General features: G+C 38.2%; 1 protein-coding gene across 1 annotated transcript; it reads right to left on the bottom strand.

Annotated features, from left to right (window-relative positions):
• Nucleotides 1–1,880: 1,880 nt before the first annotated feature.
• Nucleotides 1,881–10,760, bottom strand: loxa (lysyl oxidase a). The gene is made up of 8 exons (XM_084105230.1): nt 10,693–10,760; nt 9,914–10,585; nt 8,996–9,104; nt 8,401–8,538; nt 5,137–5,293; nt 3,942–4,037; nt 3,738–3,853; nt 1,881–3,653 (listed from the first exon to the last, which is right to left on the bottom strand). Exons 2-8 carry the CDS (start codon nt 10,533–10,535, stop codon nt 3,647–3,649), a joined length of 1,245 nt encoding a protein of 414 aa, XP_083961356.1. The 5' UTR covers nt 10,536–10,585; nt 10,693–10,760; the 3' UTR covers nt 1,881–3,646.
• Between the last annotated feature and the right edge of the window lie 3,824 nt (nt 10,761–14,584).

Raw genomic sequence — 14,584 nt, 5'->3', positions numbered from 1 at the left:
GCGCGCGTTTTCAAGTCGGAAACTGCAAAAAGGTCGGATAAGGCAGCTAGTTGGGATCTGTACCTTAAATGAGTAAGCTGTTAGATGTAGCCTATGTATTGTAATAAATGCATTTGAGGGTTCCGGTTATATCTCATTTTGTAGTTTCAGTTAAACATATTATGACTTGACTATCAAAATGGTCAACTTCATCCATTCAGCTCGGTTACCAAAGTTACTGTAAGACAAATGATCAAAAGGACCTTAATTATGTATGTAAGTATTCAGGTTTCCGTTCTGTTCTGTGACTGTTTATCTGCTTTTCTGCTTCCTGTGCTCTTTGTTTCCTAGCTACTGATTATGCCCTAGTTTTGTCATGGGCTTTATCCGAAATCGCGCCCTGTACCTTTGAATAGGGCACTATTTGAAGGGACAGCCATTTGAAGTAGTGTCTGAAACCACCATAGTGGACGTTATCAAGTACACTCATTCAATCCGATGTACGCTGGGCTGAATCCGAAATCGGATACTCTCTTGAGTAGGTACTTATTTTGAATACTAAATAAGTATGTTCTATATAGTATGAATGTGTGTAGAATAAATGTAATTTGGACGTACTACATTTGCTATGTTGGCTGGATCCCAAATGGCACACTTCATGTGGTCTCGTGGCCTTAAATTGCGCGTGCTCGCCAAGTGTATGAGTCCGTAGGGTGTCCCATTCTGCATTTCAGCGCTCAGAAGTGTGCTCGCGAGCGCCGTAGCCGCCACCTTTGTGCCCTCGATGCGGACTTCGGCGAAGCCCGCACTTTCGCACCCTCCACACGAGTTACCTACCCAGGAATCATTGTTGCGATGTTGCGAACGCCCAATCAGATAAATGAGGGGAGGAGTTTGTCATTACCTTGTGACCTACCAGCGTCAGTTGCGTCGCTTCACCTCCATTTACAAACCCTCTCCCGTGGCCTCATAGAATGGCTGGATCCCAAATGGCACACTCCGGCCTTGTGGACCTCTTTCGAGTTCACACTTGGTGACGTCAGTAAGTGCAGACCTAAGGAGTGCTGGCCTCGAGTCCACGCGAGAGTGTATTTTGAGACAGACTTGATGACATCATGCCACCGAAAGTCAACAGCCACAAAACTCCTCTCCTCATTTATCTGATTGGCCGTTCGCAATGATGCCTGGGTAGGTAACTCGTGTGGAGGGTACGAAAGTGCGGGCTTCGCCGAAGTCTGAACGCTGAAATGCCGAATGGGACGGACTCGTACACTTGACGAGTGCGCACAATTTAAGGCCACGAGACCGTGAGTCCACATGAAGTGTGCCATTTGGGATCCAGCCTAAAGAGTCCATATGCACACTTCAGAATATCGCCGGAAGTAGTACGTCATCCGTGTACTTTTTGCCTACTCTTTTATGAGTACCGTGAATTCAGACATACTTCTTTTGTCACATACTGTTTTTCACCCCTAGTAGGGAAGTATGAGATTTTGGATGCAGCCATAGTGCACCATAGACTGTATAAAACAAGGTGTACACTCAACGGCTAGAAAATACCCATCATGCACTGTGAGAGTTGCACATCGAATGAATGGACCCTTTTCACAGACTGTGATGTTTTTCACAAATTTTTGCGGTCATCAACAGCGTAAATCTTGCAAAGATTTTTATATATATATATATACTGTATATATATATATAAATAATATATATATATATTTAAAATCAATGAACATTTATAACACTATACTTTGTATTATATTACCTTTTACTACTAGTTAACGCTGCTGTGAGGGTGTTTCTAAAACAGCTTCTGTGGGAGTGAAGGTAAAAGTTAACATCTTTTTTCTCTTCTGACTGCCGTTATCAATCTCTCTCTCTATTTTTTTCCTCTTTTTGAAAGTTGTGAAAAGACTATTGTGGAGTTTTTCTTTTGCTATTTGAGCAAATGAGAACACAAAAAATATATTTAATGTATTCTCTCATTCACCGCTATAGAATTGTACCAAACTATGACGACTTCCGCTTCTGAGAAATCCGGAAATGTGAAAATGGTAATTTCACGTATCCGACCAGAAGATGTCGCCCGCAGCTGAATCATCCATCCATCCATTTTCCAAACCGCTGCTCCAGCGTAATATCATACAGGTATACATTCCTTTTTAATTGATTATTAAATTGTTTAATTAAGGTTTATACATAGTTCCCATGACAGAGTTCAAGATAAATCTTTTCATTACTACTGCAGCTGCCAGTTTGCTAAGTTTTAAATGATTATTAAACAGCAAGCACAGGCGCTCTCAGTGTCCGAATTCACTCACTCGTTTTCATTCACTCTTTCAAGTGAACTATATTAGTGGACCAATGTAGGGAATAGTGAATGAGGGTATATGGTGCTATTTTAAACACAGCCCTAGTTTGGCATGGTTATTGATTGCTTTGTTCACCTGTTTCTTGTTTAGTTTGTTTTCTCCTGTGTATTTAAGCCCTCAGTTTAGTTCTACTCACTGTCCAGTATTGTCTTTGTGTTTAAGCCAAAGCTGTTATGTTTGTCTACTCCTGCCATTTTGGATTGTATAATTTGTTTTTGGTTTATTATTAAAGTTATATGGCTATGATTATATCCACCATCTCCTCTTCCTAGGCCTGACAGGTCGTGACAAAATATATACATTTTTAGAAAAATAAATAAATCACACAAAACTGTATTCAGACACATCCCATAATGTTACAAAAATAACACAACAGCACACTAAACCCCGGTTTCTGAGGAGGCTTAAGCTAGTCCAAGACTAAAATGCATGTTTGAGCTGTTTTAACTGAAAACGCCTTGCACACTGAGATAATTTAAAATACATCAGTGCCATTGTTTTGTCTCAAGATGCACACTAATGTTTTTTTTCTAAGGCACGTTTATAAAAGCTACTTAAATGTCCTAATTGAACTAAGGCCTAATCCTGCCTTAATCTAAGCCCTGTTTGTGAAACCAGGCCATAATTTAACCACCTGTGGTTTGTTAATTATCATAATGTGAGAATACCAAGTCAGAATACAAATAAGACAAATTCACTTAATGAGGCTGAGTGTGAAGTTTATTCAAGTAATTTTCATTTCATATATAAAATGTGTTGCAGTAATATGAGTATCTGTATATAAATATCTACTTAGAATACACAACTAAAGCATCCTTCTAGCACACAAAAAAGCACATTTTAGGTAAAAAACAACAACAATGTGGATCAACATCTGAAGGTTTCATTTTTATATTTGATCAATCTGAGAGAATGATGCGTAATGATTTGGGGAATGTGTGGTATCAAACTGTGGCGGATTCTGGAAAAATAACCAACATTTTATCCAGTTTTTAGGAGGAATCCAGCACAATATGACCCTGGACACTTATAAAAACATTGTTTTTGCTTAATAAATTCAAAGCAACAAAACAAAAACAAAAAAATTAATAATGCAATTCACTTTAAAACTGTATTTATGCGTCAGGTTTTTATATTGTATGGCATAGTCAACACTAAAATGCCCTGCTGATTATTGGCTCTCACAAACAGGAAAGTGGCCCGTGACCGCTGTCCATTTATCTGTTCACTTTGTCGCAGGTTTTTATCATCAAACTACCATTTCCTATTCCTTGGGATTATTTTGTAGATTCTTAATACCTGAAATAAACCAAAAACATGAATACGTTACATTTAACTAGATGCAGTTGCCCCAGTCATTCGAATTACTTAAGGTATACTCACTGCGAAATATGACATCCTGAAACATAAGCGTAGTTTCCGGTGTAACGTACATCACAGCGCACAACATTGTTACTGTAGTCCGACTCCGGCACCTGGTAACTGGGATTTACACTAACCTAAACCAGAAAGGGAAAAAAAGGCTGGAACTCAGGAACAAGATATTTCTTGAATACAATAACTCTTAATTCGATTAAGGCCATAAACCTTGAGGATGTAGTTTCCAGGTTTCACATCGGTAATATCTATCCATTGGCAGTCGATGTCGGCATTGTAAGTGTCGTAACACCCTGGACTCAGACCCTGGACCAACAACAACAGTATACTTTCAGCACACAGACATGTAAAATGGTAAAGGTATGTTATTTGGGTTGCACTTTATTTTACAGTACGTGCACTTGCGTGTACTTACAGCGTTCTTACCTAAGAAATACTGGGTAATATAGGGTAACTATGGGTTACAGTTAGGTTTAAGGGTAGGTTCAGGGTTAGTGCATAGTGTATTATACAGTTATTGTAATCACTATAATAAGTACATAGTATGTACATGTGGAACAGGACTGTAAAAAAAAAAGTGCTACCGTTATTTGATGTACCTTGAAGTATAATGGAAAAACCAAGATATATTATTCATAAGCACAAAGTACCATGGTATTACCATATCATGCCATCATTGGACCATGGTACTGCTATAGTAAGGTTAAAGAATCGAAAAACGACCTGAAACTGAAGTTGCGATAGTCTTTTCTTCTCTATTATGATGTATATCCATCTTCTCAAAAAAGAAAAAATTTAGGCTGAACTTGATTTCGTCCATGGGGAATTGATTGGATGGTTGGGTTTGCTATTGGTTGATCTCATGTGAGTGACAGGTTGCTCCACCTTCAGAGAAGAGAAGAGATGTCGCTGCAAGAGGGAGGGGAAATGAGTTGAGTCTGCTGTGCTTTTCATGAGAAGAACTATCTTTATAATTAATAGAGTTGCTACCAAAACTGAGTGCTCCAAATCCATCACATTTGAGGTTTCACTTCAGTCATAGAAATATAATATATACATAAATAATGACTTTAAAGTTACCATGATATCAAAATGGACAATTCTTGATGCACATCATTACTTTTCATGTGCCTCGTAATCTTTAATCAAAATATCTTCCCCTCCCTCTTGCAGCTCATCTCTTTTCTTCTCTGATGAAGTGTTTACTGGCGTGAGGGCGGGGCAACCTGTCACTCACATGAGATCGACCAATAGCAAACCACAACCATCCAATCAATTCCAGGTGGACAAAATCAAGTCCTGCCCCACATTTTTTCTTGTTCCAGAAACTGAATATATGTCACAATAGGGAAGAAAAGACTATCGCAACTTTCGTTTCATGCCGACTTTAATAAATGAGCGTGACCTGAGTGTGGGAGGTGCAGGCGTATCGTCGGTAGTAGCCGTAGTCACAGGACGTGTCCTCAAGACAGAAACTGGCCTTGTGTCCCTCTGCTACTCTTCTCTGAGAAGTGGCGTCCAGCAGGTCATAATGGCTGAACTCGTCCATGCTGTGGTAGTGCCTATAGAGACAGCAAAATATATCAGGTTATCATCATGCATGACTTTCAACTGGTGCATATCAAATTTTGCCTGTCTCTGGGAATCGCATTGATAAGTGGGCTAGTTAATCGGCTAAGAATGCCTGCCATTCATTTTCAATGCTTTAATCCTATTGATGAATTTCCTTAACACTGGGACATGTATCAGAGTTTCAGTCAGAGAGGAATGTCATGTGGAGCCTTTCCAGATGGACTTCATGGCCAATGTGTGAGCAAGAATTTACACCACGCCAGAATATGCTTAGTTCACCTCAAATAGTTTCAGTGGAGCCAGTGAAATTGTTAAAAGGACAGTTCACATGATTTACTTTTACTTTTTCATGATGTTTTTTTTTTTCTTTTCAAAAAGATCATTTTAGGACAGTTTTTCATGCGTTTTTCCAAGCAGTTACAATAAATGGGGACTTCAAAAATGCTGCAAAAGCACCATAAAAGCTTCTTAAGCCATTCAATAGCTTTGTATGAGGAACACACTGAAATTTGAGAATCACTGCTACCAGATCATTAGCTAATGTTTCCATCCATCTATTTGTATGCAAATTTTCTGAGCCAAAGTCCGTCATCAAAATAATGCTTTGGTATATTGACCTGCCAGAAGCACATCACACGATTGCGTTCCCAGACACCAGGCATTCGAACACAAAATAACATAACAGCATTTGTTGCGTTTCATCTTCGCTCTCTGAGGCGAAAGTCATTTATTATGTAGGAAAAAGAGAAGTGGCTTCCTCGATTGCAGCAACTATTTTTATTACAGATATATTGCGCCAATTTCCCAGGAAGAAACGATTTTGTTCTCTTGAACACATGGGATGAAATGGTGCTTTATTCGCAAATGTTTTATGCGACATTCCAATTTTGCATAGTTGGCCTATAGGCAGGGCCTAAAACTAACTTTTTGCCATACCTGCCAATTGCCAGTGACTTAAGAAAATTTACCGCCCATAAATAGTTTTTTTACCGGCCATGAAACCAAAATTTTGGTTATGACAAAATTCACAATTCTCTATTACAGGCTACCACAGCTAAAACTACTAGCCTAACTAATATAAATTCAAAACATTATTAAAGACAAGTAAACAGAATTAAATAGAACAAATAATCCATAGCACAAATAAATACAGCAGAACAAATATACAAGTGAAATAAACAGTGCTTTTCAGGTAGGTCTAACAATAGTTTTCGGGTAGCCTACAGAAATTACGATTAATCAAATGTAAAATAACACTGCATAATCTTTACTGTATAAATTAAAAAGATGAATCCTTATTAAAGTGACAAAAGTTATTGAGTCAAGAGCAGTGAGTGATTTTTTCTTTGTCCTTTGTTGTTTGATTAACAATAAAATCACAGATAGCAGCAGGTTTATTAGGCTACTGTCACTTTAAGAGCTAATGCCAGGATCGAATATAGTGTAACGTATGCGTTTTATTTCTCAACTGTTTACGTTCACTTAAGACATAACCGACTAGGATACTTGCCAAGACAGGATTTTTTTGTCCGTTCAAGAGCAAGAAGGAAAGAGAGCTCAATTCAGGATTCGCGTGCTGTCTGAGGCTTTCTGGGAGAGAATGTCCGTTTCGGATGTGAGAGTAACAAATTGTGTTCCCTTTCGCGTCTTCTTGCACTTGAATATTTAAATTGGCAATGCTTAAACCTTCGTGACAATGCAGTGCTGGCGTCGGATTAAAACATATTAATAATTCAGATTTGTGAACAGATCTTTCAGACTGTTTTTGTGAACTGGATTACACAGTGATTCGTGAACTGAATCAATGATTCATTGAATTGATCCAACTCAAAAGAACAATCAATTCAGAAATCAGTCATTGCTACACAAATGGTATCAAGACTAATTTATGGTGTTTTGCATCATGTTTGCAGCTTGAAAGCTCCAGTCGCTTCATTGTAATTGTATGGAATAAAGCAACCTGTACATTCTTCAAAATCTTTCTTTTTATGTTTCACAGAATAAAGACTGGTATACAGGGTTTGACTGAGTAAAAGATTCAAAATGGGTAATTTTTTGGTGAATGATTCCTTTAAATCGATCGGGAAAACTGCAGCATAGCCAAAAAAACACACACTTAATATAGTCATATTGGATGATTCAATAGCCCCAGTGTAAAGAAGACAGTAATAAATAAATAAATAACAGGCAAGAAAAGCAGAAAACGATCATATTATGACACGTCAAATAAATGCAAATCAGCCCACAGACTTTACGCCCCATTTATGCGCAAGACCTAAAGTCATTGTATACACTGGAGCTTGTCCAAATGTACGCCGTAGTTGGTGGTGAGACACGGCTTACTTCATGATGAAACTATGCAGTGAGCTATTACTGACTCAACCGAAGTATAAGCAGCAATACCGGGCCTCTGCTAAATGTTTTCATTTTGACAAGAACACAGACCCTTTTCCTTGTAAAAACAGCACCACCAGCACTAGATTGAGATATCCCTCAGATAAAACACTCAAACCATGATAGAGCCGCAAATGAGCTTCACAATCTTGCTTTTCCCTAAGGAATTCAGTTCACTGCATCATATCTTCTCCCTTTAGAGTTCTTAATAGTGGTCTGTGATGCATTACTTAAAGGAGTAGTTAATGACAGGAGCTGAAGGAGTGATAATGGCAGTGGATTGCAACCAAGCTCAAAACTAGACATTTATTAATATAACTCCGATTGTATGATTGTATGTCTGAAAGAAGAATGTCATATACACCTAGAATGGCTTGCGGGTGAGTAAATCATGGGGTAATATTAAAATGGTAATATTAAAATAAATGATGCATTACTTAAAGGAGTAGTTAATGGCAGTAGTTAAAGGATTGATAATGGCAGTGGATTGCAACCAACAGATTGAAGCTCAAAACTAGACATTTATTAATATAACTCTGATTGTATTCGTCTGAAAGAAGAATGTCATATACACCTAGAATGTCTTGCGGGTGAGTAAATCATGGGGTAATTTTCATTTTAAAGTGAACTACTCCTTTAAGACACAAGTGATAAAACTGCAGAAAATGCTGCAAATGGTTGGAGGTGTCAGAATCAGACTTACTGATGGCAGCTGTGCCATTCCCAGGTGTAGCGCGGTCTGCTGGGAAGAAAGTCGGAGGTACCTTGGTTCTTGACTCGCTGCGGGAACCTCAGCAACATGCGTGTGTCGTAGTCTCTCACGCTGGACCTGTATGCAGAGCTGCTCAACAAAAACAGCCCAGCGGTTACAGAATATCAGACATTCCTTGAGTTTCTCATATTGTCCTAACAGCTTTCAGAATGTGTTTCTTGGCCCCGTGGCCACATTTCAAGTGCACATGGAACAACTACAGATGCACGTCTCCAAAGAAACACTCCTTTTACTGGACTAGACTGTTCTTGTGTGACCCGGTAATGTGTTTCGCAGTCAAGCATGTGATCATTTTTCCATGCAAACAGCTTTATGTGAAGTTTGTTTGCAGAGTTTCTCACTTCCCATCGTGGCAGGACTTTCGTTTAATTTTTTTTCCCTCTCACAGAGCTGGTTTGAGTTATAGGATGTTCCTACCACATGGGTTTTAAATAGGTTCTCATGACTCATCTGTTACACTCGGAGGAATGCGAGTGTACTAACTCTCCTTCTCTTCTGTTCTTCTGTTTTATTTCAGTAATAATACCTCGCCAAGCAGTTTTCCTCAGCGGCGCATCTGAGATTGTACATTGGAACCCTCTGCACGTAGGCGGACGCTTGAATGTAGTATGGGTCTCCCACGAGATCAGGAAAACCTATGAAACACTGAAATGTTTTATTAAAAGATACAAGAAAATGCACAGAACTATAAAAATAACAGCTTAAACCAGCATGGCCACCTGACAAATGCCCAAAAACCCTCTTAACCCAATGCAACCAGACCACCCTGACCAGCAAACACCATAGCCTGTTTTTTTGTTTTGTTTTTTTTTGCTGCAAAGATGTCATTATTTTAAAATGACAGTTTTAACTGAATTAAAAACGCGTAATTATGCAATTGAAATGGAGGTGCATCCGATGACATCATACACTTTTTTTTTTTGAGCAAGCACCAGTGATAGTCCTGCCAAGACTTCTAAACACTTTTTTAACTTTATAGTTTTCAATATAGCTCCAGTGATAGAGTTTTCATTTTAGCCAGTAGATGGTGGACAGATTATGAAGTTTCCGACCTGATTTGAATCCTCAATAATCACACTGTAAAAAATTATATGATCAATTAGTTATGACAACATATGTGTTTACATTGCTTAACTCATCAAATTTCAGCAATTTTCAACTTGTTTATGTTATACAATATTCAACTCATTTTTTTAAGTTAGTTAAAAGTAATTTAAGTTGAGATGACTTAAACAGTAGATTGTACTTAAAAATTTAAGGCAGCAACTTTTTGTTTTACAGAGCCTGCAATTTAATTATCAAACAGACAGATCGATAGATAGATAGACACAGATATAGATAGATGGACTGACATACAGATAGATAGATAGATAGATAGATAGATAGATAGATAGATAGATAGATAGATAGATAGATAGATAGATAGATAGATAGATGTCCTTACCGTGCTGGAAGTATCTTGTGCCATATCCTGGACGCTGTTCAGGACGGGGTCTCTCGTACGTGTCATAATAGTTATAATACGGGTTGTCCGGATCAGTAGACTTGTATGGGTTGTAAGGATCATCTCCGACCATCACTTCATCGTCCCGCGCGGTTCTGTTGGTGCCGTTGACCGATGTTTGCAGCTGATCCGTGTGATTCCTGCGCCCGTGCGATCCTCTGGCGCGCGCTCCATCGCCACCTGATAACCAGCTCGAGGCGCCACCGCGCGCACCGATACCTGACGGCAAACGCGCGGACCCGCGGCTCTGGGAGGCTCGTGAAGGGGAAGATGAAGAAACTGAGCCGTCGGTTCTCGTAGCCGCATCATCATTGCGCACGATGGCTATCGGCCTGGCTTCCGTCTCCTCTTTCTTTCCGTCTCGTTTTAACGGTGGCTGATACTCAGAGCCTTGACTTAATATACTAAAGAGTTTGCCGTTGTGCTGCCATTGTATGGTTTGTCTGAGAGCTGCCGCACCAGTGTTGCCCTGACGCTGAGAATGACCCGTTTGTACAATGCAACTTAATAAACACACATGCGCAAAGGCGTAAATGAAGGTGTCAATTAAACTCGTACTCATTTTTATTTAATTGGATTCTCCAGTTCTTCTGCTTGTCGATGTTCCAGTAACTGAATTGGGGGAACAAGAAACTGGGCTAAGTTGCTTTCATAAAGCTAGTTGGAAAATAATAATAATAATACAAATAATAAATTAAATTAAATAAAGTGAGACTTACATAACGGAAAGATGAGATCTCAGTGCGACCTCCTATTGCTCTGCATTTGGACTAACTGATGCGCAAGTGTAAGAGGGAGGAGGAGCTGATTTTTAAAGTTTCTTGTTATACAAGCTCCGGTAACGGTTCTTATGAAAGCTACAAAACGTGAGATTCAACATGTTCAAAAATAAGGCGAAAACATGCAAAGAATTTTTTTTCTTACATCAGTGGAAAAATATTTATTGCAATTTCCCTCGGTGTAGTACATTCCCAATCTTATGCTCACATAAAATGAATTTAAGAAAAAGATGTTCGCGATAATAAAAAAGGAAACCTATGTAAAAATCTATGTAAAAACATGTGCCATGTTTTTTTTTTTTTTTTTTCTTTTTTTTTAAGTACAGGCCTATTATAGCCTATACCAAATAATGATATAGCCTACCATTTTCTAAAAAACAAAACAATACTTTAGGGTACTTGCTCCTTGAATACATGTAGGCCTAGCTATTCATCATTATTTTCCAACATATTTTTTTCAAAGTTAAAATCATTATTAGCCTGCATTATTAGTATGGTTACTCCATTTGACTTAAAAACGCATTTTTATTTAAACAAAAATCTAAATATTTTTAAACAAATGGAATGACCCTGATACAGTCATGTCAGTCTAAATTATCCCTCTTTATTTAAGGTTTTGTTGTCATATTGCTTTATTTATTTTATAAATAAATAAATAGCCTACATAAATAAATAAATACATAAATCCAAACTTACACCATAATATGTTTAAAGACTTTTTAATTTTAATTTTTAGTTACGTTAATTTCTGACTATTTATATTTTTGAATACAGTCCAGATGAAAAAAAAAAAAAAAAAAACCTTAACAAAAGATGTTTGAGGAAAGATTTGGTTTTCATGTTGTGTTGAGACAAATTCCTCTCAGTCTGACTTTTGGATGAACCTTTAAGAGGCACTTTTACTCACAAAAATTCTTGGCACAAATGTCTCCACATGTCATTGTTCTCATAGAATATGGCCTGCAAAGTAGGCAAAGCATATTACACTATGTTGTCTGTTCGGGAAGTTGTTGCTCATAAAATAAAATCTGTTTTTTTACTTTCCTCCTATCACTTTCACGAAATCCTTACTTTCTGTGCACTTCTCTGAAAAGTGAAACCAAAGTCATGTGTGGGGCCTTCACAGGTTTACGAGGTGCTACTTTAAACATCACATGTGCTTATAGTTACAATAGGAGCTCCATGTCTTGTTGGAAACTGTTCTACGTTCGTCACATGATGCACTGTGTTTATAACATTCAATCATAAACGCACCTGGGCCACCCAGACCTCAACATAGATCCACTCTTTCCTTCAACTGCTCACATCTGACCCAACTACTGCCTTATACTTTCCCATGAGCAATGCATCCTATGGCTTGCATGATTGCAAGTTAGAAGAACTTAATCAATGGTCTTGAAATTCTGTGTCTAGCCTCTTAAACCACTCATACCCAGTGACCAACCACAAGGACCAACATTGCAGAGCTTCCCAAAGTCTTTTTCCCTCTCTTTTCAGTGGACCAGCAGAGAAAATCCTTTAAATTTAAGGGTTCGTTGAACGTGGTATATTACAAAGATGATATTTCATTGTGGCCTTCGCTCTGAGTCAGTGTAAATGAAAGCTCTGGTAGATGAGCGACTATATTCATCATCCACGAGTGCAGTCAACTTCCATAATGCGGACACTAGAGGGCACATTTTAACTTAAAGTCTGGTACATATCTTGACAGACATGCTAAAGATTTGCTTAAAGCAGTAATAGAGGATTATATGATATTTTGTATCCTCAGTTCTGTGAATGTATTTAGGACAACTTGGAGATGCCCAACTTAGTTCAAATAAAGTTAAAATAATGCAAATGAAGAAAATCTCAACATACCTTTAAGAAATAAGGTAGGAAATGTGGTGACTATATCACAATATAGTTTGGCCTTGTGTAAAATAATTACCACATAACAAAAATTACATTAAATTAATCTAAGATATTTTTTAAATATTAAAATGTTCAATTTTATTATAATATAAAATGTATAATTTATTAATAATATTAACATTAATTAAAAAAATATTTTTAGTTTTATTTTGAGCAAACTAAAAAAATAAAACATCTTTCCATGCAAACTAACCTGCACAGTTATTTATTTTATTGAACTGGTGAGCTGGAAAGCTGCATCGACCAATCAGCATCCAGGAATCTGTTTTATGGTCTGCAGCATGTTATGTGTTAAAGCCATGCCATGCAATATGTTCTCCACTTGTGTCATCAAAATACCCATCAATCAGTTGAGTGTTAAGAACTGTATCAGTTAATCGTTTGATTTATTATAATGATCTAGAGAAAATCGATGACACGCACACATGAACTCAAAAATGGGCCTTACATATGAACGTTATGACCTCCCTGAACCGCTTGCGTAAGCTGAAACGTGCCAGCAAGGCTAATTTTGCACAAAAGTGGACGTCTGCCCAAAATTTCTTGGAGGTACGCGAGTCTTAGCAGTTTGAAAACGCTGCATTTGGTTCTAGAGGCTATGACAAGAATAAAATGAATGTAAAGTACGCTACATGACAATAACACTTTAAAATGGCCACATATTATAAAACAAACACTAAATTCCTGTCCTCCTCCATGATCGGCTGGCGCATTCAAAGAGATAAATAAAAGTGGTTTTCTTCACAAGGACTGAAGTGGGGTATTCAAAGAATGAAGCTCTAAATATCTGCTCATGTTCCACAAGGCCAGATTTAAACGTTTTAATAAAGCCTTGCGTTCCAGTGCAGCTGCCATGTTTTTGAGAAAGAAAACACAAAACACTTTGTACTCGTCGTCTCAGAGCCACATGAGCAGAACCAGCTGTACTGGGTCACTTTTTGTTTTTCGTACATCACCCGGTACGTTCAGCGCCTGGGCTTCCCTTTCCTCTGGCAGCGGTCGCTCCTGCTTTCCTCAGACAGTAGAACCACATATGAAAGTAATTAACCTAGTTCCTCAGTCCACGTTGCTTGCTTTCTCTTCAATTGATAGGCTATGCAGTCAAAAGCGTCTGGTGAAAACACAGGGACGGCCAAAAGGTTGTGGTCACAGGTAAAACGCAATGTGAATCATATATCTGTGGGTCACATTAGAGAAATTTCACAGATAAAAAATGGTCCATTATCAATAGTAGGCCTTTAGCGGCACATGAATCATCGCTCATACAGAGGTCACTTTCTGTTGGTCAACACGGATCATTCGTGTGAGTGACCAACTTGAATACGAGCGAAATCTGCTCGGAAAACATTTTCGCCCTGAGCGATGGTTAATGTGAACGAACTTTTAATGCCTACAATAAAATATAGAACATGTTTTTATGGTTTCCAAAAAATAGCCAAACGGGAGCCAAACAGGCTACTATGGGTATGTTTACACGACAAAGATGTACTAAAAACAGAAAAGATTTTCCTTCGCATTTTTCATGTACAGACAACAACATTGTCAAAACGAACACCGTTCACACGGATCCGCGAAAACGACTAAAAACGTTTGATGGCGTTGTCATTTTGTAAAGAAACACTACGCGCCTACACGTTATACGCATGTGCGTGACGGCACCGTTTTCACAAATTCATGCTTTTTTTTGTAGTTTACACAGGAAGTTAAAAGTATAATTTTCAAAAACATGCACTTTAAAACCCGTTTTCAAAAGTTAGTGTTTTTAGGTCTCCAAAATGCTGTTGTGGTGTAAATGAACGGCCAAAACGCAGAAAAAGTTTTCCGTTTGTAGTTGAAAACTGTGTCGAGTAAACGGCCCCTGACAGGGGGAAAACTCTTCGAAGCAGCTAGTTTGCAAAAGGCCTACGTTTGAACTGAC

Source organism: Abramis brama, assembly GCF_963993115.1.
Source record: "Abramis brama genome assembly, chromosome: 25".
Lineage (NCBI taxonomy): Eukaryota > Metazoa > Chordata > Actinopteri > Cypriniformes > Leuciscidae > Abramis > Abramis brama.
The sequence above is the reverse complement of the archived record's forward strand: the minus strand, read 5'-3'. Positions and strand labels throughout refer to the sequence as shown.